Raw genomic sequence first — 27,781 nt, 5'->3', positions numbered from 1 at the left:
ACACGATCAGTATTCCACATTATAAATAACAAATAAACTTGGGGAATTTCTCCAAGTTTATTGTCTACATAATCTGAATTCTCAGACTCACTCATGGGGCTGATTCATCAGTTTAGAAAACAAACATGTTAAATATGTAGCCAAAGTTAGTCACAACCAATTTCAATGTATAACATACGTTTTGCAAATTCGTCAAAATACTGTACGAATTGCAATTTGTAACTGTAGATTAGAACAAGGCTGGTCAAAAAGCAACACACAGAGGCGTGGTCTTCTACTCCTTGCCTCATGAATATATGTAAATCAGCGTTCTTGCCAGTCACTTTGTGTGTAATTCGGACAAGCTTTCAGATCAGCTGTGGACAGACAGAGTAAATCAACCTGCATGCTTTTTTCTGCAGATAACTAAATAGAATATAAAGATACGAACTGACTAGAAGACCCTGAGCAGACAGAGGAGAGGAAAAAGGAAGCTTTTTTATCTAAAAAAATCTGTGTCTTGTTGGGGAAGGTCTTGTTCTCTACTCCGTGCATGTTTTACATTGGAGAAGTGCGTTGGTGCTTTTAATCGGCCAGACGCGGTCTAGTTTCCAAGCGGAGCGGCAAGACAACACCAGAGACATGATTTTGAGACTGGGCTCAGTTGTTGGCGTTGCTGCTTTTTGTTTACATGCGTTATTGTTGTGGTTTTATGCAAAGGTATGTGGATTACTTTACTGTTGCACATTGTGGAATATGCCCAGAGGGCTACTGTGGACGCATTGATTCTTCAGTATGCTACTTTGATTTAAAACATCATGTTCGGACTGTGGGAAATGTCTAGTTAGAGTCTATAAATTCTATGGTTGTTTGTGTTTTTCTGTGTTGTTGGACTGCATTGATCGGGTGCAACCCTCCTCACCAAGCCCGTTTTGAGTTTTGCCCGGTCAAATGTGTTTAACAAGTCACATTTAGTTGTTTTCGAGAACTTTATGGTTCAATTAGTGTGATATTATCCACAGTTTACATAGTTTTGTAGATGCGCTTGCAACTGTTTTTTAAAAAGTTTTCTAGCTGACTATCTATTTGCAGTGCAATAATTTCACTTTGCTTCGCTGAGATTTTAACTCCACGAAATGTGGAATTCTCAGCAACACTTTACTTTGCAGGAATCTATAAAAGCGAACTGCACCGAATGTCTGCGCCGTTACAATCTCCCCATGTCCAGCGGTTTCACCGTTTCTTGGTTCTGCTTTACCAACAGGTGGTGGAGGGAACCGGTCAGTTCGAGTTGGACATCTTATCGATGAACAACCGGAACGGCGAGCTTCTTAACGGGCAGTGTTGTGACGGTTCACGGATCACCGGGGATCGGAAATGCAGGATGGATGAGTGTGATACGTATTTTAAAGTGTGTTTGAAGGAATACCAGTCGCGGGTCTCGGCTGCGGGACCGTGCAGTTTCGGGTCCGGATCTACGCCTGTCCTGGGAGGAAATGTATTTTCTTTGAAGAGCTCTGCGAGGAATGAAGGATCCAGGATTGTTTTGCCGTTCAGTTTTGCCTGGCCAGTAAGTAACTATCTTCGACCTCTTCAGTGACCTAAAATAATTAGGCTAGACTGTTAAAACAGGATAACCATAATATTTTGGTGGTTTAAAAAAAATACGTGTTATGGGATGTAACTTTAGCACGGTTATATTTGCAATTATACTGCCAATCAATCACTTGTCTCGTCCAATAAGAATAAAACACAGATAATTATTTAATATTGCATATTGTCTGTCAACCTACCTACCATTAAGCCATTTGACACGGGAGATCTCTATGGCGTCCTCATTAACTAATTCACCAGACCACAGGTGTGAAATTGTCATTTGTTTTCTACAAAGATAAATCCACGATTTAAATTATGCCAGTCATTATAATGCTAGAAATATAGAGAGCATACAGTAGGATGAGGTTTTTTTATTTCTTCATTCAGAGTATTCTTCTATCAATAACATCTGGCAGAGGTTGCCCCATGGAGTTCTGTTATCCAGCTGGCCCCAAGTTGTTACTATTCCACTCTGTATCCAGCTGGCCCCAAGTTGTTACTATTCCACCCTGTATCCAGCTGGCCCCAAGTTGTTACTATTCCACCCTGTATCCAGCTGGCCCCAAGTTGTTACTATTCCACCCTGTATCCAAATCAAAATTAAATCAAATCAATTTTATTTATATAGCCCTTCGTACATCAGCTGATATCTCAAAGTTCTGTACAGAAACCCAGCCTAAAACCCCAAACAGCAAACAATGCAGGTGTAAAAGCACGGTGGCTAGGAAAAACTCCCTAGAAAGGCCAAAACCTAGGAAGAAACCTAGAGAGGAACCAGGCTATGTGGGGTGGCCAGTCCTCTTCTGGCTGTGCCGGGTAGAGATTATAACAGAACATGACCAAGATGTTCAAATGTTCATAAATGACCAGCATGGTCGAATAATAATAAGGCAGAACAGTTGAAACTGGAGCAGCAGCACAGTCAGGTGGACTTCAGGACAGCAAGGAGTCATCATGTCAGGTAGTCCTGGGGCACGGTCCTAGGGCTCAGGTCCTCCGAGAGAGAGAAAGAAAGAGAGAATTAGAGAGAGCATATGTGGGGTGGCCAGTCCTCTTCTGGCTGTGCCGGGTAGAGATTATAACAGAACATGACCAAGATGTTCAAATGTTCATAAATGACCAGCATGGTCGAATAATAATAAGGCAGAACAGTTAACTGGAGCAGCAGCATGGCCAGGTGGACTGGGGACAGCAAGGAGTCATCATGTCAGGTAGTCCTGGGACATGGTCCTAGGGCTCAGGTCAGTTGAAACTGGAGCAGCAGCATGGCCAGGTGGACTGGGGACAGCAAGGAGTCATCATGTCAGGTAGTCCTGGGGCATGGTCCTAGGGCTCAGGTCCTCCGAGAGAGAGAAAGAAAGAGAGAATTAGAGAATGCACACTTAGATTCACACAGGACACCGAATAGGACAGGAGAAGTACTCCAGATATAACAAACTGACCCTAGCCCCCCGACACATAAACTATCCAGCTGGCCCCAAGTTGTTACTATTCCACTCTGTATCCAGCTGGCCCCAAGTTGTTACTATTCCACCCTGTATCCAGCTGGCCCCAAGTTGTTACTATTCCACCCTGTATCCAGCTGGCCCCAAGTTGTTACTATTCCACCCTGTATCCAGCTGGCCCCAAGTTGTTACTATTCCACCCTGTATCCAGCTGGCCCCAAGTTGTTAATATTCCACCCTGTATCCAGCTGGCCCCAAGTTGTTACTATTCCACCCTGTATTCTGTATTCAGCTGGCCCCAACTTGTTACTATTCCACCCTGTATTCTGTATCCAGCTGGCTCCAAGTTGTCAGAGGACTCCACCCTGTATCCAGCTGGCCCCAAGTTGTTACTATTCCACCCTGTATTCTGTATCCTACTGGCCCCAAGTTGTTACTATTCCAACCTGTATCCAGCTGGCCCCAAGTTGTTACTATTCCACCCTGTATTCTGTATCCAGCTGGCCCCAAGTTGTTACTATTCCAACCTGTATCCAGCTGGCCCCAAGTTGTTACTATTCCACCCTGTATTCTGTATCCTACTGGCCCCAAGTTGTTACTATTCCAACCTGTATCCAGCTGGCCCCAAGTTGTTACTATTCCACCCTGTATTCTGTATCCAGCTGGCCCCAAGTTATTACTATTCCAACCTGTATCCAGCTGGCCCCAAGTTGTTACTATTCCACCCTGTATCCAGCTGGCCCCAAGTTGTTACTATTCCACCCTGTATCCAGCTGGCCCCAAGTTGTTACTATTCAACCCTGTATCCAGCTGGCCCCAAGTTGTTACTATTCCACTTTGTATCCAGCTGGCCCCAAGTTGTTACTATTCCACCCTGTATCCAGCTGGCCCCAAGTTGTTACTATTCCACCCTGTATCCAGCTGGCCCCAAGTTGTTACTATTCCACTCTGTATCCAGCTGGCCCCAAGTTGTTACTATTCCACCCTGTATTCTGTATCCAGCTGGCCCCAAGTTGTTACTATTCCACCCTGTATCCAGCTGGCCCCAAGTTGTTACTATTCCACTCTGTATCCAGCTGGCCCCAAGTTGTTACTATTCCACCCTGTATTCTGTATCCAGCTGGCCCCAAGTTGTTACTATTCCACCATGTATCCAGCTGGCCCCAAGTTGTTACTATTCCACCCTGTATCCAGCTGGCCCCAAGTTGTTACTATTCCACCCTGTATCCAGCTGGCCCCAAGTTGTTACTATTCCACCCTGTATCCAGCTGGCCCCAAGTTGTTACTATTCCACCCTGTATTCTGTATCCAGCTGGCCCCAAGTTGTTACTATTCCACCCTGTATTCTGTATCCAGCTGGCCCCAAGTTGTTACTATTCCACCCTGTATCCAGCTGGCCCCAAGTTGTTACTATTCCACCCTGTATCCAGCTGGCCCCAAGTTGTCAGAGGACTCCACCCTGTATCCAGCTGGCCCCAAGTTGTCAGAGGACTCCACCCTGTATCCAGCTGGCCCCAAGTTGTCAGAGGACTCCACCCTGTATCCAGCTGGCCCCAAGTTGTCAGAGGACTCCACCCTTTGATCATGTCTGTTCTGGTTCCCACCTCTCAATTCTTACACTGTGAATTAATGTCATGTTGTGACAGGGACTCTGGTTTGGTGTTATGATATTGTGTGGGAGATTGTGGTTTACTAACCCCAGTGTTGATATGAACAAGAGACAGTAAACATGTGGTATGACTCTAGTCTTGCCTGGCAGACTCACTCGGGGCACTCCACTACAGCTTTGGGAAGAGACTAATTTGACCCTTAAGGGGAGCGTTCCGCAGGACGAAAACGTTTGAACACTCAGATAGAAATATGCAATGTAGAACATGTATGCCTCTTAACATCAGCTGTATTGGTGGCGTTCTGCAACGTTAAACAACTTGGCCCAGGTTTCACTCTTCTCCAGCCCCACTATGTTCTTCCTCCTAGTCCCTACATGCTGCTGTCAGATCTGGGTTCAAGTTCTAGGCCTATTTCATAAGATCTAGATCGATAGATAGATATGCATGATTCATCTTTCCTGTTGCAATGTAACCAATAGAAATGTCCCAATAGTAGTGCATTACTGCTTGATGGGTTGTATAGGCAGACTGGAAATTGACATGTACAACCTAGTTCCTCCTCCCCAGTATCTGAGAAGTCTTTTAAAACAGTCAAACGAAGTGTTTGCTATTTTTAGCTCAATGGAATTAGTAAAAAACATAATGGACTCTTTGAATGCTGGTTTTACTTTTTGGCAAAAGTCAACCCTTTTAAAGGGAAATTCCATCCAAAAGCTCTCTTGGTATTTGTTTCCTCAGTCAATTGTTGATATAATCCCCAAAATGCTTTGCATGTCAGTAATCAAGTTTTCAAGATTATATAACTTTCAAAATACTCAAATACAGACGGTGTGCCGCTAAATGCATATCTTGGTGATTTTAAACAGATCTGAATTTGGGACAGTTTGTAGTTTTCAGAAGGCTTCCCGAGGCTGCCACACACAGGGTGCAGTAAGGTGGAACAGTCAGCCTGGCTGGTCCTTCCCTGTCACCATGGTCCCTGTCCAAAGGGCCATTGAGCCTGTCTGTCTCTTTTTCTCTCTCTGTCTCCTGCTCTCTCTCTGTCTCTCTCTCTCTCTGTCTCTCTCTCTCTCTGTCTCTCTCTCTCTCTGTGTCTCTCTCTCTCTGTGTCTCTCTCTCTCTGTGTCTCTCTCTCTCTGTGTCTCTCTCTCTCTGTGTGTCTCTCTCTCTCTGTGTGTCTCTCTCTCTCTGTGTGTCTCTCTCTCTCTGTGTGTCTCTCTCTCTCTGTGTCTCTCTCTCTCTCTGTTTCTCTCTCTCTCTCTCTGTGTCTCTCTCTGTGTCTCTCTCTGTGTCTCTCTCTGTGTCTCTCTCGGTTTGTCTCTCTCGGTTTGTCTCTCTCTGTCTCTCTCGGTTTGTCTCTCTCTGTGTCTCTCTCGGTTTGTCTCTCTCGGTTTGTCTCTCTCGGTTTGTCTCTCTCGGTTTGTCTCTCTCGGTTTGTCTCTCTCGGTTTGTCTGTCTCTGTCTCTCTCTTTCTGTTTCTCTCTGTCTCTCTCTCTTTCTGTTTCTCTCTGTGTCTCTCTCTCTTTCTGTTTCTCTCTGTGTCTCTCTCTCTTTCTGTTTCTCTCTGTGTCTCTCTCTCTTTCTGTTTCTCTCTGTGTCTCTCTCTCTTTCTGTTTCTCTCTGTGTGTCTCTCTCTTTCTGTTTCTCTCTCTTTCTGTTTCTCTCTGTTTGTCTGTCTGTGTTTCTCTCTGTCTCTCTCTCTCTGTTTGTCTGTCTCTTTCTGTCTCTCTCTCTGTTTGTCTGTCTCTGTTTGTCTGTGTCTGGAAAGCATGGTTCGCTGAATGTTAATAAGTTGTCTAACTACTTACTTTAATAACTAGTTTATATCAAGATAGGGGGAATGCTGAAGACGCTTTTGGCTGAGCTGGTTGTCTTTATACTGTCACAGCGTGTGGATGGATAGCCAGGCCAATCCTCATTAAGTACAGCAGTGGAGTGTGAGTGGTGTGGTTAAGGAAATGCCTGAGTTCCAACCAAGTGTGAAGGGACGAGAGGGACCCAATCAAAGCCACAGGCCCAGTGACGGGCATAGCTGGGAGGGACAGCAAACCAGGCCCAGTGGCAGGCATAGCTGGGAGGGACAGCAGGCCAGGCCCAGTGGCAGACATAGCCGGGAGGGACAGCAGGCCAAGCCCAGGCCCAGTGGCAGACATAGTTGGGAGGGACAACAGGCCAGGCCCAGGCCCAGTGGCAGACATAGCTGGGAGGGACAGCAGACCAGGCCCGGTGGCAGACATAGCTGGGAGGGACAGCCGGCCCAGGCCCAGTGGCAGGCATAGCTGGGAGGGACAGCAGGCCAGGCCCAGTGGCAGACATAGTTGGGAGGGACAACAGGCCAGGCCCAGTGGCAGGCATAGCTGGGAGGGACAGCAGGCCAGGCCCAGTGGCAGGCATAGCTGAGAGGGACAGCAGGCCAGGCCCAGTGACTGGCATAGCTGGGAGGGACAGCAGGCCAGGCCCAGTGACGGGCATAGCTGGGAGGGACAGCAGGCCAGGCCCAGTGGCAGACATAGCTGGGAGGGACAGCAGGCCAGGCCCAGTGGCAGACATAGCTGGGAGGGACAGCAGGCCAGCTCCAGGCCCAGCAGAGCTTCAGTCCTTTTCCATGTCCCTTTTTATCAACCAGTTGCACCCAACCAATCACCCACCTCTGCCGTCTGTCCACAAGAGCCAATCAATTTTCTGAGTACAAAGAGTTGATATGATAACTAACCCTGGTGATTGTTGCTGCTTGCTGAAGTACAGAGACACCTGGGAGGGGAGGAAGACTGAGCTCAAAGAAAGACTGCCTCCATTCTATTATAGCGACCTCTAGGCCTAACCAATGGGGAAAGACCTCCTCTGTTGTTCTGTACAACGGCAACTAGGGCCAAGACCCATCAAGACTGAAATGGAACCCTGTCTGACCCTATCGTGGACAGCTGTCATCAGAGCATTGCTGAGATAAGTCCATCCATTTAAATAATGTTCCCATGTCCGGGTAGTTTACTATAATGAGAGACTTGAAACAGTCTTTTTTTCTTATGGAAAGTTTTCTGTTTTCGTTAATTTGTGTTATCAAGTTGTCATGACATTGATATCAACATGGACCTTAGCCTTGTGCTGCTTGTGCAGGCGACTATCTGTGGACAAACTGATCGCCAGGTCCTGCCAATGTCTACAACATCACAGGGTTGACTAAATCTAAAGTCAATGAGATGAACAGTCTGCCAAGCTGATTGTAACCATGTACAATAGCTCCATTCACAGCCACAGAGAAGATACCCTCAGCACACAGGGGGACAAACACCTACCCTGGAGGTGACAGCATTCCCTCCGCCATATGCCTCCCAAGGCACAACTATGACATCATAACCAACAAAAACGGGTCACAACTCCTGCAGCTCTGTCGCACGCTGGGTATGTACACTGCATTGTCGGAACTAGAAGCACAAGCATTTCGCTACACTCGCATTAACATCTGCTAACCATGTGTATGTGACAAATAAAATTTGATTTGATTTGATTTAGTCAATGGTAGGCTTTGAGGGGACTCCTATGGTATGTACACCTATAGCTCATCTCTTGGCAGTAGTACTGTAGACTACTTTATCACTGACCTCAACCCAGAGTCTCTCAGAGCGTTCACAGTCAGCCCACTGACACCCCTATCAGATCACAGCAAAATCACAGTCTACTTGAACAGAGCAATACTCAATCATGAGGCATCAAAGGAACTGAATAATATTAAGAAATGCTATAGATGGAAGGAAAGTAGTGTGGAAACCAACCAAAAAACAATAAGGCAACAACAAATTCAATCCCTTTTGGACAATTTCCTGGGTAAAACGTTCCACTGTAACAGTGAAGGTGTAAACATGGCAGTAGAAAACCTAAACAGTATATTTGACCTCTCAGCTTCCCTATCAAATCTAAAAATGTCTAACAGACAACTTAAGAAAAATGTTGACCTGTTTAACCTCTCTCTCAAATAAAATACGATAAAATTCAAAGTTTAAATCACACATGTAAGATACCAAATTAAAGCTACGCTCATTGTGAATCCAGCCAACATGTCATATTTCAAAAGGGCTTTTCGGCGAAAGCATAAGAAGCTATTATCTGATGATAGCACAACAGTAAACAAAGAGAGAGTAGCATATTTCAACCCTGCAGGACCCACACAAAACGCAGAAATAAAATATAAATCATGCCTTACCTTTGACGAGCTTCTTCTGTTGGCACTCCAATATGTCCCATAAACATCACAAATGGTCCTGTTGTTCGGTTAATTCCGTCAATATATATCCAAAATGTCCACTTTATTTGGCGCATTTGATCCAGGAAAAAAAACAGCTTCCAATTTGCGCAACGTGACTACAAAATATCTCAAAAGTTACCTGTAAACTTTGCCAAAACATTTCAAACTACTTTTGTAATACAACTTTAGGTATTTTTAAACGTTGATAATCGATCAAATTGAAGACTGGTTTATCTGTTTTCAATACAGGAGGATCACAAACTAACGCTACTTTTCTAGTCTTGCGCAACTCTCAAACAGTACACAACGTTACCCTGATCAAAGATGACCGTACTTCTTCATTACACAAAGGAATAACTTAAATTAATAACCTCAACCAATTTCCAAAGACTGGTGACATCCAGTGGAAGCGGTAGGAACTGCTAACAGGTTCCTAAGAAATCTCGTTTCCCAATGAAAACCCATTGAATAGACAGTGACCTAAAAAATCATAATTCTGAATGGTTTGTCCTCAGGGTTTTGCCTGCTACATAAGTTTTAGAAACTTCAGAGTGTTTTCTATCCAAATCTACTAATAATATGCTTATCTTGTATTATTGGCATGAGTAGCAGGAAGTTGAAATTGGGCACTCTATTTATCCAAAAGTGAAAATGCTGCCCCCTATCTCAAAGAGGCTAACCACTTCTGGGGAAAATTGTAAAACACGAGTTATCTATCCAAAATGGAGATGTGGGTAAACCACTTCTCCAATCTTATTGGCTCTATAACAAAGAACAAACAGAAAAAACATATACATGATCAAATACAAATCTTAGAATCAACTATTAAAGACCAGGACCCACTGGATTCTCCAATTACATTGAATGAACTACAGGACAAAATAAAAACCCTCCAACCCAAAAAGTGGGTTCTGTGGTTCTGTGGTGTTGATGGTATCCTCAATGAAATGATCAAATATACAGTCCTCAAACTCCAATTGGCTTAAATATTAAACTCTTTAACATCATCCTCAGCTCTGGCATGTTCCCCAATATTTGGAACCAAGGACTGGGGTGTCAGCATCATGTTGTGGGGGTGGCAGCATCATGTCACCATAGCAGCACCCACTCGTAGCACGCGCTCCAGCAGGTATATCTCACTGGTCACCCCCAAAGCCAATTCCTCCTTTGGTCGTCTTTCTTTCCAGTTCTCTGGTGCCTATGACTGGAACGAATTGCAAAAATCTTTGAAGCTGGAGACTCATATCTCCCTCACTAACTTTTAGCACCAGTTGTCAGAGCAGCTCACAGATCACTGCACCTGTACATAGCTCATCTATAAACAGCCCATCTACCTACCTCATCCCCATACTGGTATTTATTTATTTATTTTGCTCCTTTGCACCCCAGTATCTCTACCTGCACATTCATCTTCTGCCGATCTACCATTCCAGTGTTTAATTGCTATATTGTAATTACTTCGCCACCATGGCCTATTTATTTCCTTAACTTACCTCATTTTCACTCACTGTATATAGACTTTTTGTTTTCTTTTGTTCTACTGTATTATTGACTGTATGTTTTGTTTATTCCATGTGTAACTCTGTGTTGTTGTATGTGTCGAACTGCTTTGCTTTATCTTGGCCAGGTCGCAGTTGCAAATGAGAACTTGTTCTCAACTAGCCTACCTGGTTAAATAAAGGTAAAATAAAAAATGTTGTGGGGTTGCTTTGCTGCAGGAGGGACGGGTATACTTCACAAAATAGATAGCAATCACGAGGAAGGGAAATTATGTGGATATATTGAAGCAACATTTCAAGACATCAGTCAGGAAGTTAAAGCTTGATTACAAATGGGTCTTCCAAGTGGACAATAACCCCAAGCGTACTTCCAGAGTTGTGGCAAAATGGCTTAAGGACAACAATGTCATGGTATTGGAGTGGCCATCACAAAACTCTGACCTCAATCCCATATAGAACTTGTGGGCAGAACTGAAAAAGTGTGTGCGAGCAAGGAGGCTTACCAACCTGACTCATTTACACCAGCTCTGTCAGGAGGAATGGGCCAAAATTCACCCAACACTTCTGGGATATCAAACTGTCCACTTAGGAAGCAACACCGATTGACAATAAATTTCACATGCTGTTGTGCAAATGGAATAGACAACAGGTGGAAATTATAGGCAATTAGCAAGACACCCCCAATAAAGGAGTGGTTCTGCAGGTGGGGACCACAGACCACAGACCACTTCTCAGCTTCCTGGCTGATGTTTTGTTTTGGACACTTTTGAATGCTGGCGGTGCTTTCACTCTAGTGGTAGCATGAGACGGAGTCTACAACCCACACAAGTGGCTCAGGTAGTGCAGCTCATCCAGGATGGCACATCAATGTGAGCTGTGGCAAGAAGGTTTGCTGTGTCGGTCAGCGTAGTGTCCAGAGCATGGAGGCGCTACCAGGAGACAGGCTAGTACATCAGGAGACGTGGAGGAGGCCGTAGGAGGGCAACAACCCAGCAGCAGGACCGCTACCTCCGCCTTTGTGCAAGGAGGAGCAGGAGGAGCACTGCCAGAGCCCTGCAAAATGACCTCCAGCAGGCCACAAATGTGCCCTGTGCTCTTCACAGATGAAAGCAGGTTCACACTGAGCACATGTGACAGACATGACAGTCTGGAGATGCCGTGGAGAACATTCTGCTGCCTGCAACATCCTCCAGCATGACCGGTTTGGCGGTGGGTCAGTCATGGTGTGGGGTGGCATTTCTTTGGGGGGCCGCACAACCCTCCATGTGCTCGCCAGAGGTAGCCTGACTGCCATTAGGTACCGAGATGAGATCCCCGGTCCGTTGTGAGACCATATGCTGGTGCGGTTGGCCCTGGGTTCCTCCTAATGCAAGACAATGCTAGACCTCATGTGGCTGGAGTGTGTCAGCAGTTCCTGCAAGGTGAAGGCAGTGATGCTATGGACTGGCCCGCCCGTTCACCAGACCTGAATCCAATTGAGCACATCTGGGACATCATGTCTCGCTCCATCCACCACAGACTGTCCATGCACCACAGACTGTCCAGGAGTTGGCAGATGCTTTAGTCCAGGTCTGGGAGGAGATCCCTCAGGAGACCATCCACCACCTCATCAGGAGCATGCCCAGGCATTGTAGGGAGGTCATTCAGGCATGCGGAGGCCACACACACTACTGAGCCTCATTTTGACTTGTTTTAAGGACATCAAAGTTGGATCAGCCTAATTTTGAGTGTGACTCCAAATTCACACCCTCCATGGGTTGATAAATTTGATTTCCAATGATCATTTTTGTGTGATTTTGTTGTCAGCACATTCAACTATGTAAACAAAAAAATATTTAATACGAATATTTCATTCAGATCTAGGATGTGTTATTTTAGTGTTCCCTGTATTTTTTTGAGCAGTGTATTTGGCTAAGGTGTATGTAAACTTCCGACTTCAACTGTATCTCTCTCTCAGTACCAGGGTTAAGAGCTAGGGTTAAAGTTTTGTGTTTGGGGTAGGGTTAGGTTAAGAGTACGGGTTAGGGAAATTTTGATTTTGAATGGGACTGAATTGTGTGTCCCCACAAGGTTACAAGATGTGTTTAACTACAGTACCGGTCAAACGTTTTAGAAACACTTAGTCATTCCAGGGTTTTCTTTATTTTTACTATTTTCTACATTGTAGAATAATAATGAAGACATCAACTATGAAATAACATGGAATCATGTTGTAACCAAAAAAAGTGTGTATATAAAATAGAATTTGATTTGTTTTTGAGTTTCTTCAAAATAGCCACCCCTTGCCTTGATGACAGCTTTGCATACTCTTGGCATTCTCTTATCCAGCTTCACCTGGAAGGCTTTTCCAAAACTCTTGAAGGAGTTCCCACATATGCTGAGCACCACACCAAACCTTCTCATTTGGGTTGAGGTCTGGTGATTGTGGAGGCCAGGTCATCTAAGGACTGCAGCACTCCATCACTGTCCTTCTTGGTCATAGCTCTTACACAGCCTGGAGGTGTGTTGGGTCATTGTCCTGTTGAAAAACAAATGATAGTCCCACTAAGCCCAAACCAGATGGGGTGGTGTATCGCTGCAGAATGCTGTGGTAGCCATGCTGTTTAAGTGTGCCTTGAATTGTAAATAAATCACTGTATCCTTCTCCGTCTACCACAGTATGGAGGGGTCTGTGGTGCGTCTGCCGGACACCGAGCCCTAAGTAGGTGTGTCCAAACCTTTGCCGAACGGCAGTTCATAGGGGATTAGCAGTCATGTTTTGAGGTGCAGGGTGTGACGGTCCTGTTGTCCTGCCTTGACACAATAAACCAGGTGCCTCAGGAGCTTCAGAGGGTGACGGACTGTTGGTTTCTTGCTGAGGGTGTCGGACTGTTGGTTTCTTTGTTTGACGCCTAATCTGTAGAGAGGAGTCAGAGACCCAGGATGGAGCAGCAGTGTTATCTAGCCACAGTTAAATAAAGTTTATATATGTCCAAATTGGTGAAGTGAAATGAAAAAAATAACTTGTTTATTTAAAAAAAAATCTTTAAAAAAATGACAACTGAAAAGTGGTGCGTGCATATGTATTCAGCCCCTTTGCTATGAAGCCTCTAAATTAGATCTGGTGCAACCAATTACCTTCTGAAGTCACACAATTAGTTAGATTGCACACAGATGGACTTTAGTTAAGTGTCACATGATCTCGGTGTATATATACACCTGTTCTGAAAGGCCCCAGAGTCAGCAACACCACTAAGCAAGGGGCACCATGAAGACCAAGGAGCTCTCCAAATATGTCAGGGACAAAGTTGTAGAGAAGTACAGATCAGGATTGGGTTATGAAAAATATCTGTAACTTTGAGCACCATTAAATCCATTCATAAATGGAAAGAATATGGCACCACAACAAACCTGGGCTGCCCACCTAATCTCACGGACCAGGCAAGGAGGGCAGTAATCAGAGAGGCAACAAAGAGACCAAAGATAACTCTGAAGGAGCTGCAAAGCTCCATTGCGGAGATTGGAGTATCTGTCCATAGGAGCACTTTAAGCCGTAAACTCCACAGAGCTGTCCGTTACGTAAAAGGGGCCAGAAAAAAAGCCATTGCTTAAAGAAAAAAATAAGCAAACACATTTGGTGTTCACCAAAAGGCATGTGGGAGACTCCCCAAACATATGGAAGAAGGTACTATGGTCAGAGGAGAATAAAATTGAGCTTTTTGGCCATTAAGGAAAACTCTGTCTGGTGCAAACTCAACACCTCTCATCACCCCGAGAACATCATGTTTTTCATCGGCAGGGACTTGGAAACTGGTCAGAATTGAAGGATTGATGGATGGTGCTAAATACAGAGAAATTCTTGAGGGAAACCTGTTTCAGTCTTCCAGAGATTTGAAACTGGGGCAGAGGTTCACCTTCCAGCAGGACAATGACCCTAAGCATACTGCTAAAGCAACACTCAAGTGGTTTAAGGGGAAACATTTAAATGTCTTGGAATGGCTTTCTCAAAGCCCAGACCTCAATCCAATTGAGAATATGTAGTATGACTTAAAGATTGCTGAACACCAGCGGAACCCATCCAACTTGAAGGAGCTGGAGCAGTTTTGCCTTGAAGAATGCGAAAACATCCCAGTGGCTAGATGTGCCATAATTGCTGCAGCAGGTGGCTCAACAAAGTATTGACATTGGGGCGGTGATTCGTTATGCACGCTCAAGTTCTGTTTTTTGGTCCTATCTCTTGTTTAATGATAAAATATATTATGCATCTACAAAGTGGAAGGCATGTTGTGTAAATCAAATGATACAACACCCCCCCACAAAAAATATATTTTAATTCCAGGTTGTAAGGCAACAAAATAGGAAAAAACGCCAAAGGGGGTGAATACTTTCGCAAGCCACTGTATGTCATAAACCTTCAAAGTTCCAGATTGTTTCCAGATTCACACCAGATTCCAGATTCACACCTTTGGCATTGATTACAGCTGTGAGTCTTTCTGGGTGAGTCTCTAAGAGTGAGAACAGCTGTGAGTCTCTCTGGGTAACTCTTTGCACACCTGGATTGTGGATTATTTACCCATTTCATTATTTTCTAAATTCTTCAAGCTCTGACACATTGGTTGTTGATCATTGCTAGACAACCATGGTTCATGTCTTGCCACAGATTTTCAGGTACAATTTTAAGTCTAAGTTGGCCACTCAGGAACATTCACTGTCTTCTTTGGAAGCAATTGCTGTGTATATTTGGCCTTGTGTTTTGTCCTGCTGAAATTTGAATTAATCTCCCAGTGTCTGGTGGAAAGCAGACTGAACCAGGTTTTCCTCTAGGATTTTGCCTTAGCTCCATGCCATTTCTTTTTCATCCTGAAAACTCCCCAGTCCTACAAGCATACCCATAACATGATGCAGACACCACTATGCTTAAAAACATGGAGAGTGGTACTCAGTAATATGTATTCAGGACGAAAGTGAATTGCTTTGCCACATTTTCTGAAGTATTACTTTAGTGCCTTGTTGCAAACAGGATGCATGTTTTGGAATATAGTTTATTCTGTACAGGCTTCCTTCTTTTCACTCTGTCAATTAGGTTAGTATTGTTGATTGTTGATCCAGTTTTCTCATCACAGCCATTAAACTCAAACTGTTTGTTCTTTTCCCCCCGGCAACTGAGTTAGGAAGGACGCCTGTATCTTTGGCGTGACTGGTTGTATTGATACACCATCCAAGGTGTCATTTAATAAACTCACTATAATAAAAATATTATTCAATGTTTGCTTTTTTATTATTTTTATTATTATTATTATTATTTTACACACCTACCAATATGTGCCCTTTGTGAGGCATTGGAAAACCTCGCTTATCGTTTGTGGTTGAATCGGTGTTTGAAATGCACTGCTCGACTGATAATTGTATGTGTGGGGTACAGAGATGAGGTAGTCATTCAAAAGTTCATCCATGTTTCTCAAATGTAAAATTTAGAAGTTGTTTCCAAAAGTCACATTTTGTAAGTTTAGTCATTACCTCTGAAAATCTTGAGGTATTGACTCCAGTTAAGGTTTGGGATTGACTCCAGTTAAGGTTTGGGATTGACTCCAGTTAAGGTTTGGGATTGACTCCAGTTAAGGTTTGGTATTGACTCCGGTTAAGGTTTGGGATTGACTCCGGTTAAGGTTTGGTATTGACTCCGGTTAAGGTTTGGGATTGACTCCGGTGAAGGTTTGGGATTGACTCCGGTGAAGGTTTGGGATTGACTCCGGTGAAGGTTTGGGATTGACTCCGGTTAAGGTTTGGGATTGACTCCGGTTAAGGTTTGGGATAAGCTTAAAACAAAAATCGCAGAAAAAAACCCAACTATTGCTGGTCCTTTGGCACCAGATGCTTATGCCCATCTGCCATCCCCGTCCACAACACTCTTCTTGAAGGTAACAGCGCTTACTGTTGCCCCCTAGTTTCCAGTTTCCACGTCATCTCCCAATGTCCTCAGACACAGATGGACGTCGAACACTGACTTGTATCACTCGTGAAGTGGCTGCAAAAATCATGTTAAACACTTATTGCACAATGAGTCCATTTCCGTATTTAATGACTTGTTAATGTTTACTCCTGAACTTTAGGCCTGCCATAACAAAGGGGTTGAATACTTATTGACTCAAGACATTTCAGCTTTTCATTTTTTTTATTTGCAAAACAAAAATGGATATTATTCCACTTTGACATTATGGGGTGTGTGGCCAGTGAAATAACGGCTCCGTATTGCCCTAATCTGTCTGAAGGCTCCATATTGCCCTAATCTTTCTAAAGGCTCCGTATTGCCCTAATCTTTCTAAAGGCTCCGTATTGCCCTAATCTTTCTGAAGGCTCCGTATTGCCCTAATCTTTCTGAAGGCTCCGTATTGCCCTAATCTTTCTAAAGGCTCCGTATTGCCCTAATCTTTCTAAAGGCTCCGTATTGCCCTAATCTTTCTGAAGGCTCCGTATTGCCCTAATCTTTCTGAAGGCTCCGTATTGCCCTAATCTTTCTAAAGGCTCCGTATTGCCCTAATCTTTCTAAAGGCTCCGTATTGCCCTAATCTTTCTAAAGGCTCCGTATTGCCCTAATCTTTCTGAAGGCTCCGTATTACCCTAATCTTTCTGAAGGCTCCGTATTGCCCTAATCTTTCTAAAGGCTCCGTATTGCCCTAATCTTTCTAAAGGATCCGTATTGCCCTAATCTTTCTGAAGGCTCCGTATTGCCCTAATCTTTCTAAAGGCTCCGTATTGCCCTAATCTTTCTAAAGGCTCCGTATTGCCCTAATCTTTGTAAAGGATCCGTATTGCCCTAATCTTTCTGAAGGATCCGTATTGCCCTAATCTTTGTAAAGGATCCGTATTGCCCTAATCTTTCTAAAGGATCCGTATTGCCCTAATCTTTGTAAGAAAAGAAGTGGAGATGACATGAAACATTAATCTCACATGAAGTTTTCTTACTTTTTATGACTTAAAATATTTGATCAAACATTAGAAACTTCTTCCTAAAGCCTGTCTGCTGACAATTTCAAATCTACTGGTGTATTACAAAGGTACAGGTGGTGGACCACACATCACCGGGATGAATGAAAGGTGACAATATGACAATGCTCCGGCCCGAACTACATGAGTAGTCGTCCCAAAGTCATCTTCTCCTTCATCTGTTTGTATTTTTGTCCCATTTTCTTTTATCCCTCAACCCTAGTCTTTGTCTTCTCTCTCTGCATCAACCACTTCCTGTCCAGATGTCTTGGAGAGATTCGAGGATTCTAATTGGTTGTAATGTTTGCTAAAGGCACCATGGCTAGATTCATAATATGCAGAACTGTAGCCATGTGTTTTAACCAACTTAGATCTGAACAAAATATATCTATGCTCATTGAATTTTACAGATAAAAACACACAATCCCATGTTTCGTGGTAGGAGAATACCGGGCGTGGTAAGAGCTTAGTGGGAGCATACCGGGCGTGGTAGGAGCATACCGGGCGTGGTAGGAGCACACCGGGCGTGGTAGGAGCACACCGGGCGTGGTAGGAGAATACCGGGCGTGGTAGGAGCATACCGGGCGTGGGAGGAGCATACCGGGCGTGGGAGGAGCATAACGGGCGTGGGAGGAGCATAACGGGCGTGGGAGGAGCATAACGGGCGTGATAGGAGCATACCGGGCGTGATAGGAGCATACCGGGCGTGGTAGGAGCATACCGGGTGTGGTAGGAGCATACCGGGTGTGGTAGGAGCATACCGGGCGTGGTAGGAGAATACAGGGCGTGGTAGGAGCTTAGTGGGAGCATACCAGGCGTGGTAGGAGCATACCGGGCGTGGTAGGAGCATACCGGGCGTGGTAGGAGCATCCCGGGCGTGGTAGGAGCATCCCGGGTGTGGTAGGAGCATACCGGGTGTTGTAGGAGCTTACCGGTGCGTGGTAGGAGAATATCGGGCGTGGTAGGAGCATACCGGTGCGTGGTAGGAGCATACCGGGCGTGGTAGGAGCATACTGTGCTTATTTGGAGCAACAGTGATTAATGGTGAAAAGACAGAACAGCAACGTCTCCTCATAACATACATGGAAACCAGTGGTTTGTGGTATAAATATACACAATGGACTACAATATTATGCAAAGTTAGTATTGAGCAATATTTATTGCAATTTACATTCTCTATAGAAGGAGTGCTTGTTGTGCTACTGTACACTTTAAGCCCACCTGAAATCATTTACAAAAATTGTATCTATGTATAACAATGCAAGGTTCACTTAACAGTAAATTTAAGACTAAATGTGTATCAAAATCTAAGCTGTGAATGCCTGAAATGTATTGTCTTGTTGTACTTCAAGTTACGTTGCTACTGTGAGACTGTGACATACAGGCACGACTGCTAGCATGGAAAACCCTTTCAATTGGCAAGAAATACTCCATGAAAAATGCTATTATGTGCATATACTGTATATGACAATAGCAGTTCTTGTTGTATAATCAACTTGTCTCATTTTTGTTCAGCTGATTTCAGTGTCTGGCTGTGGGTTGACAGCATTGTTTCACTGGTATGTTGGCATATTGGCAGTTTGATTTCAGCAATTTATGGGATAATTCCTAAAATGGTCTGCCTAGTTAAAACAGTGCAGATAGGATCATGTAAAAGAATGGATTAAAATCATTTATCACAGCGTTGGCAAACCATGGTTGACCAACTCCCTGACCAAAATGGCTGCCCTTCATACCATCACAAGAAGATCCCGTTCTAGGATTCTCAATCCTAATTTTATAGTTTGCAGTCACACAGACACCAGATACTATCGCAGATGGTGTTGTTGTTAGTTTGAACTGTTGCTGTTAGAGGTTTTCAGTGTTTTATATATATACAGTGCCTTGCGAAAGTATTCGGCCACCTTGAACTTTGCGACCTTTTGCCACATTTCAGGCTTCAAAAAGATATAAAACTGTATTTTTTTGTGAAGAATCAACAACAAGTGGGACACAATCATGAAGTGGAACGACATTTATTGGATATTTCAAACTTTTTAACAAATCAAAAACTGAAAAATTGGGCGTGCAAAATTATTCAGCCCCTTTACTTTCAGTGCAGCAAACTCTCTCCAGAAGTTCAGTGAGGATCTCTGAATGATCCAATGTTGACCTAAATGACTAATGATGATAAATACAATCCACCTGTGTGTAATCAAGTCTCCGTATAAATGCACCTGCACTGTGATAATGAAATGTGGCAAAAGGTCGCAAAGTTCAAGGGGGCCGAATACTTTCGCAAGGCACTGTACATATATATCAGCAAAAATAAATGTCTTCTCACTGTCAACTGCGTTTATTTTCAGCAAACTTAACATGTGTAAATATTTGTATGAACAGAACAAGATTCAACAACTGAGACACAAACTGAACAAGTTCCACAGACATGTGACTAACAGAAATTGAATAATGTGTCCCTGAACAAAGGGGGGGTCAAAATCAAAAGTAACAGCTAGTATCTGGTGTGGCATTAAGTACTGCTGTGCATCTCCTGTTGCCGGTGATGTCTGGTGAGGACCTGCCTTACAACAGGCCTACAAGCCCTCTGTCCAGCATCTCTCAGCCTATTGCGGACAGTCTGAGCACTGATGGAGGGATTGTGCATTCCTGGTGTAACTCGGGCAGTTGTTGTTGCCATCCTGTACCTGTCCCGCAGCTGTGATGTTCTGATGTACCGATCCTGTACAGGTGTTGTTACACGTGGTCTGCCACTACGAGGATGATCACCTGTCCGTCCTGTCTCCCTGTATCGCTGTCTTAGGCATCTCCCTGTATCGCTGCCTTAGGCCTCTCACAGTGTAGACATTGCAATGTATTGCCCTGGCCTCATATGCAGTCCTCATGCCTCCTTGCAGCATGCCTAAGGCACCTTCACGCCTGGGCATCTTTCTTTTTGGTGTTTTTCAGTCAGTAGAAAGGCCTCTTTTAGTGTCCTAAGTCTTCATAACTGACCTTAATTGCCTACCATCTGTAAGCTGTTAGTGTCTTAAGATCGTTCCACAGGTGCATGTTCATAAATTGTTTATGGTCCATTGAACAAGCAGGGAAACAGTTTTTAAACCCTTTACAATAAGCATGGGAAACAGTGTTTAAACCTTTACAACAAGCAGGGAAACAGTGTTTAAACCCTTTACAATAAGCATGGGAAACAGTGTTTAAACCTTTACAACAAGCCTGGGAAACAGTGTTTAAACCCTTTACAATAAGCATGGGAAACAGTGTTTAAACCTTTACAACAAGCAGGGAAACAGTGTTTAAACCTTTACAACAAGCAGGGAAACAGTGTTTAAACCTTTACAACAAGCAGGGAAACAGTGTTTAAACCTTTACAAGCAGGGAAACAGTGTTTAAACCTTTACAACAAGCAGGGAAACAGTGTTTAAACCTTTACAAGCAGGGAAACAGTGTTTAAACCTTTACAACAAGCAGGGAAACAGTGTTTAAACCCTTTACAATAAGCATGGGAAACAGTGTTTAAACCCTTTACAACAAGCAGGGAAACAGTGTTTAAACCCTTTACAACAAGCAGGGAAACAGTGCTTAAACCCATTACAATAAGCCTGGGAAACAGTGTTTAAACCTTTACAACAAGCAGGGAAACAGTGTTTAAACCCATTACAATAAGCCTGGGAAGCAGTGTTTAAACCCATTACAATAAGCCTGGGAAACAGTGTTTAAACCCATTACAATAAGCCTGGGAAACAGTGTTTAAACCCTTTACAATAAGCCTGGGAAACAGTGTTTAAACCCATTACAATAAGCCTGGGAAACAGTGTTTAAACCCTTTACAATAAGCCTGGGAAACAGTGTTTAAACCCTTTACAATAAGCCTGGGAAACAGTGTTTAAACCCTTTACAATAAGCCTGGGAAACAGTGTTTAAACCCTTTACAATAAGCATGGGAAACAGTGTTTAAACCCTTTACAATAAGCATGGGAAACAGTGTTTAAACCCTTTACAATAAGCATTGGGAAACAGTGTTTAAACCCTTTACAATAAGCATGGGAAACAGTGTTTAACCATTACAATAAGCATGGGAAATGGTGGAACAAACTCCCTCACGACGCCAGGACAGCGGAGTCAATCACCACCTTCCGGAGACACCTGAAACCCCACCTCTTTAAGGAATACCTAGGATAGGATAAGTAATCCCTCTCACCCCCCCCCCTTTAAGATTTAGATGCACTATTGTAAAGTGACTGTTCCACTGGATGTCATAAGGTGAATGCACCAATTTGTAAGTCGCTCTGGATAAGAGCGTCTGCTAAATTACTTAAATGTAAATGTAAACAGTGTTTAAACCCTTTACAATAAGCCTGGGAAACAGTGTTTAAACCCTTTACAATAAGCCTGGGAAACAGTGTTTAAACCTTTACAGCAAGCATGGGAAACAGTGTTTAAACCCATTACAATAAGCATGGGAAACAGTGTTTAAACCCTTTACAATAAGCATGGGAAACAGTGTTTAAACCCTTTACAACAAGCATGGGAAACATTGTTTAAACCTTTACAACAAGCAGGGAAACAGTGATTAAACCCTTTACAATAAGCATGGGAAACAGTGTTTAAACCTTTACAACAAGCAGGGAAACAGTGTTTAAACCTTTACAACAAGCAGGGAAACAGTGTTTAAACCTTTACAACAAGCAGGGAAACAGTGTTTAAACCCTTTACAATAAGCATGGGAAACAGTGTTTAAACCCTTTACAACAAGCAGGGAAACAGTGTTTAAACCCTTTACAATAAGCATGGGAAACAGTGTTTAAACCTTTACAGCAAGCATGGGAAACAGTGTTTAAACCCATTACAATAAGCATGGGAAACAGTGTTTAAACCCTTTACAATAAGCATGGGAAACAGTGTTTAAACCCTTTACAATAAGCATGGGAAACAGTGTTTAAACCCTTTACAACAAGCATGGGAAACATTGTTTAAACCTTTACAACAAGCAGGGAAACAGTGATTAAACCCTTTACAATAAGCATGGGAAACAGTGTTTAAACCTTTACAACAAGCAGGGAAACAGTGTTTAAACCTTTACAACAAGCAGGGAAACAGTGTTTAAACCTTTACAAGCAGGGAAACAGTGTTTAAACCTTTACAACAAGCAGGGAAACAGTGTTTAAACCCATTACAATAAGCCTGGGAAACAGTGTTTAAACCCATTACAATAAGCCTGGGAAACAGTGTTTAAACCCATTACAATAAGCCTGGGAAACAGTGTTTAAACCCTTTACAATAAGCCTGGGAAACAGTGTTTAAACCCATTACAATAAGCATGGGAAACAGTGTTTAAACCCTTTACAATAAGCATGGGAAACAGTGTTTAAACCTTTACAGCAAGCATGGGAAACAGTGTTTAAACCCTTTACAACAAGCAGGGAAACAGTGTTTAAACCCTTTACAACAAGCAGGGAAACATTGCTTAAACCCATTACAATAAGCCTGGGAAACAGTGTTTAAACCTTTACAACAAGCAGGGAAACAGTGTTTAAACCTTTACAACAAGCAGGGAAACAGTGTTTAAACCTTTACAACAAGCAGGGAAACAGTGTTTAAACCTTTACAACAAGCAGGGAAACAGTGTTTAAACCCATTAAAATAAGCCTGGGAAACAGTGTTTAAACCCTTTACAATAAGCCTGGGAAACAGTGTTCAAACCCTTTACAATAAGCCTGGGAAACAGTGTTTAAACCCTTTACAATAAGCCTGGGAAACAGTGTTTAAACCCTTTACAATAAGCCTGGGAAACAGTGTTTAAACCCTTTACAATAAGCATTGGGAAACAGTGTTTAAACCCATTAAAATAAGCCTGGGAAACAGTGTTTAAACCCTTTACAATAAGCCTGGGAAACAGTGTTTAAACCCTTTACAATAAGCCTGGGAAACAGTGTTTAAACCCTTTACAATAAGCATGGGAAACAGTGTTTAAACCCTTTACAATAAGCATTGGGAAACAGTGTTTAAACCCTTTACAATAAGCATGGGAAACAGTGTTTAACCATTACAACAAGCATGGGAAACAGTGTTTAAACCCTTTACAACAAGCAGGGAAACAGTGTTTAAACCCTTTACAATAAGCATGGGAAATGGTGGAACAAACTCCCTCACGACGCCAGGACAGCGGAGTCAATCACCACCTTCCGGAGACACCTGAAACCCCACCTCTTTAAGGAATACCTAGGATAGGATAAGTAATCCCTCTCACCCCCCTTTAAGATTTAGATGCACTATTGTAAAGTGACTGTTCCACTGGATGTCATAAGGTGAATGCACCAATTTGTAAGTCGCTCTGGATAAGAGCGTCTGCTAAATGACTTAAATGTAAATGTAAACAGTGTTTAAACCCTTTACAATGAAGATCTGCGAAGTTATTTGGATGTTTATAAATAATCTTTGAAAGGCAGGGTCCTGAAAAAGGGACGTTTCTTTTTTTTTGCTGAGTTGATATATTTTTTTCATGTTCAGATGTTGTTTGGTTGTTGACCCTGAACTCTTTGTCTTCCCCAGAGGTCATACACGTTGATAGTGGAAGCCTTGGACGCTAATAACGACACGAGTGGTGAGTAGCTCTGTGGGTGTGTTGGGGGGGGGGATGCTGACCTGGCTCCAATGCAGGAATAGGGTCCTTCTGTAGCTCAGTTGGTAGAGCATGGCGCTTGTAACGCCAGGGTAGTGGGTTCGATTCCCGGGACCACCCATACGTAGAATGTATGCACACATGACTGTAAGTCGCTTTGGATAAAAGCGTCTGCTAAATGGCATATATTATTATTATTATATTATGTCTGTTTTGCTACCTGGCCTATCAGCTAAGGTCAGTGTATAGTACAATTTTATTTCACAATTTCTGATATCACGTTCCTTTTATTTTACTCCATAAAGGAATAATAATATTATTATCTAGGTTTTACCCTATGGAGGGAAATCCCTCTACTGCCAGTCATTCCAATTAGACTGTTTGGATTTCTCCCTGACCAAGATGGCTGCCATTTTCATCCCATTCTGGAACTTTTAGTGTTAAGGACATAGCTCCTCTAGGAATTGAATAGGTTCCCTATGGTGAACACTGTATGAGCAGACTGAGGGGCCGAGGAGAGGTAAATCTAAATGGCAGTGGCAGCTGTACAGATTACTCATCCAAACCCCTTCTCAAACATGGCAGAAATCTGACACTATATGATGCCCAGTCTCTTTATTCATTCAGCCAGTTACTGAGATTACTAGCAAACCAAAGACACACCTGAGCTCAGCTGCTTCCTTTTTCTCATGTTGTTATTTACAAACCAACACGTGACAGGCTCAACTGTTCTGGGGAACTACGGTAAACTTCATCATGTAAAATAATGTGACGGCTGAAATGAAGAACGCAGTCTGCTTCATCTCCTGACGTAATTGCATAAATTGACTGCAGGTATTAACTTAAAAGGTAGCTTCAAATATTACAATTTATTGAAACGTTTCAAAGAAAGTTTCAATGGTGTTCAAAATACCCCGCTATACGGTATAATCCCCAACACGGTATAATCCCCAACACGGTATAATCCCCAACACGGTATAATCCCCAACACGGTATAATCCCCAACACGGTATAACCCCCAACACGGTATAACCCCCAACACGGTATAACCCCCAACACGGTATAACCCCCAACACGGTATAACCCCCAACACGGTATAATCCCCAACACGGTATAATCCCCAACACGGTATAATCCCCAACACGGTATAATCCCCAACACGGTATAACCCCCAACACGGTATAACCCCCAACACGGTATAATCCCCAACACGGTACAGTGTATGAGATTGTGCAGTAGTGTTTGTGTGTTTACGTTTCAGATCAACCTGTCTACATTTCATCATGGCACTGTTATGTAGCACCATGTTGACTGAGTTGGAAATTGTGTGAGACATTACAGTGTTGGGTTGGATCCTGTGAGGTCACTAGTTGGCATTAAAAGCAAAGTGTCAACATCATAATCCCACATTTTAAAGTGTCTGTCGCTGTTAGGCTATGCTGTGGTTCTGGTGGATACCTGCTGGTTTCATTGGTTGGAGGTGAAAGGTTACGTTAGCAGCATTCTGATGACCCCTGACCCCAGCTAGAGAAGCTGTGTTGGCTGAGTTGGCTGTGCCGGATGTGTTGGCTGTGTTTGCCAGCTACAATACAACATTACACCACTACATATCTACAAAACAACATCACACCACTACAATACAACATTACACCACTACAATACAACTTTACACCACTACAATACAACATTACACCACTACAATACAACTTTACACCACTACACCACTACAATACAACATTACACCACTACAATACAACATTACACCACTACAATACAACATTACACCACTACAATACAACATTACACCACTACAATACAACTTTACACCACTACAATACAACATTACACCACTACAATACAACATCACACCACCACATATATACAATACCACATTACACCACTACAATACAACATTACACCACTACAATACAACATTACACCACCACAATACAACATTACACCACTACAATACAACATTACACCACTACAATACAAAATTACACCACTACAATACAACATTACACCACTACAATACAACATTACACGACTACAATACAACATTACACGACTACACCACTACAATACAACATTACACCCCTACAATACAACATCACACCACCACATATATACAATACCACATTACACCACTACATATCTACAATACAACATTACACCACTACAATACAACATTATACCACTACAATACAACATTACACCACTACAATACAACATTACACCACTACAATACAGCATTACACCACTACACCACTACAATACAACATTACACCACTACAATACAGCATTACACCACTACACCACTACAATACAACATTACACCACTACAATACAACATTACACCACTACAATACAACATTACACCACTACAAGACAACATTACATCACTGCAATACCACATTACACCACTACAATACAACATTACACCACTACAATACAACATTACACCACTACAATACAACATTACACCACTACATTACAGCATTAAACCACTACAATACAACATTACACCACTACATATCTACAAAACAACATCACACCACTACAATACAACATTACACCACTACAATACAACTTTACACCACTACAATACAACATTACACCACTACAATACAACTTTACACCACTACACCACTACAATACAACATTACACCACTACAATACAACATTACACCACTACAATACAACATTACACCACTACAATACAACATTACACCACTACAATACAACTTTACACCACTACAATACAACATTACACGACTACAATACAACATCACACCACCACATATATACAATACCACATTACACCACTACAATACAACATTACACCACTACAATACAACATTACACCACCACAATACAACATTACACCACTACAATACAACATTACACCACTACAATACAAAATTACACCACTACAATACAACATTACACCACTACAATACAACATTACACGACTACAATACAACATTACACGACTACACCACTACAATACAACATTACACCCCTACAATACAACATCACACCACCACATATATACAATACCACATTACACCACTACATATCTACAATACAACATTACACCACTACAATACAACATTATACCACTACAATACAACATTACACCACTACAATACAACATTACACCTCTACAATACAGCATTACACCACTACACCACTACAATACAACATTACACCACTACAATACAGCATTACACCACTACACCACTACAATACAACATTACACCACTACAATACAACATTACACCACTACAATACAACATTACACCACTACAAGACAACATTACATCACTGCAATACCACATTACACCACTACAATACAACATTACACCACTACAATACAACATTACACCACTACAATACAACATTACACCACTACATTACAGCATTAAACCACTACAATACAACATCACACCACCACATATCTACAATACAACATTACACCACTACAATACAACATTACACCACTACATATCTACAATACAACATTACACCACTACAATACAACATTACACCACTACAATACAACATTACACCACTACAATACAACATTACACCACTACACCACTACAATACAACATTACACCACTACAATACAACATTACACCACTACATATCTACAATACAACATTTCATCACTACAATACAACATTACACCACTACATTACAGCATTAAACCACTACAATACAACATTACACCACTACATATCTACAATACAACATTACACCACTACAATACAACATTATACCACTACAATACAACATTACACCACTACATATCTACAATACACCAC

The 27,781-nt window shown here is 42.6% G+C and overlaps 1 protein-coding gene across 1 annotated transcript; it reads left to right on the top strand.

Annotated features, from left to right (window-relative positions):
• The first annotated feature begins 493 nt into the window (after positions 1 to 493).
• LOC124039066 (protein jagged-1b-like) lies at positions 494 to 23,941 on the top strand. The gene is made up of 3 exons (XM_046354947.1): positions 494 to 699; positions 1,244 to 1,549; positions 23,882 to 23,941. Exons 1-3 carry the CDS (start codon positions 622 to 624, stop codon positions 23,939 to 23,941), a joined length of 444 nt encoding a protein of 147 aa, XP_046210903.1. The 5' UTR covers positions 494 to 621.
• Positions 23,942 to 27,781: the final 3,840 nt, after the last annotated feature.

Source organism: Oncorhynchus gorbuscha, linkage group LG07, assembly GCF_021184085.1.
Source record: "Oncorhynchus gorbuscha isolate QuinsamMale2020 ecotype Even-year linkage group LG07, OgorEven_v1.0, whole genome shotgun sequence".
Classification (NCBI taxonomy): domain Eukaryota; kingdom Metazoa; phylum Chordata; class Actinopteri; order Salmoniformes; family Salmonidae; genus Oncorhynchus; species Oncorhynchus gorbuscha.
The sequence above is the reverse complement of the archived record's forward strand: the minus strand, read 5'-3'. Positions and strand labels throughout refer to the sequence as shown.

Coding starts and splice junctions, on each gene's coding strand:
- LOC124039066 (XM_046354947.1), top strand. CDS start 622: ATGATTTTGAGACTGGGCTCAGTTGTTGGCGTTGCTGCTTTTTGTTTA. Junction 700..1,243: donor TGTTGTGGTTTTATGCAAAG/GTATGTGGATTA, acceptor CTTTACCAACAG/GTGGTGGAGGGAACCGGTCA. Junction 1,550..23,881: donor CGTTCAGTTTTGCCTGGCCA/GTAAGTAACTAT, acceptor TGTCTTCCCCAG/AGGTCATACACGTTGATAGT.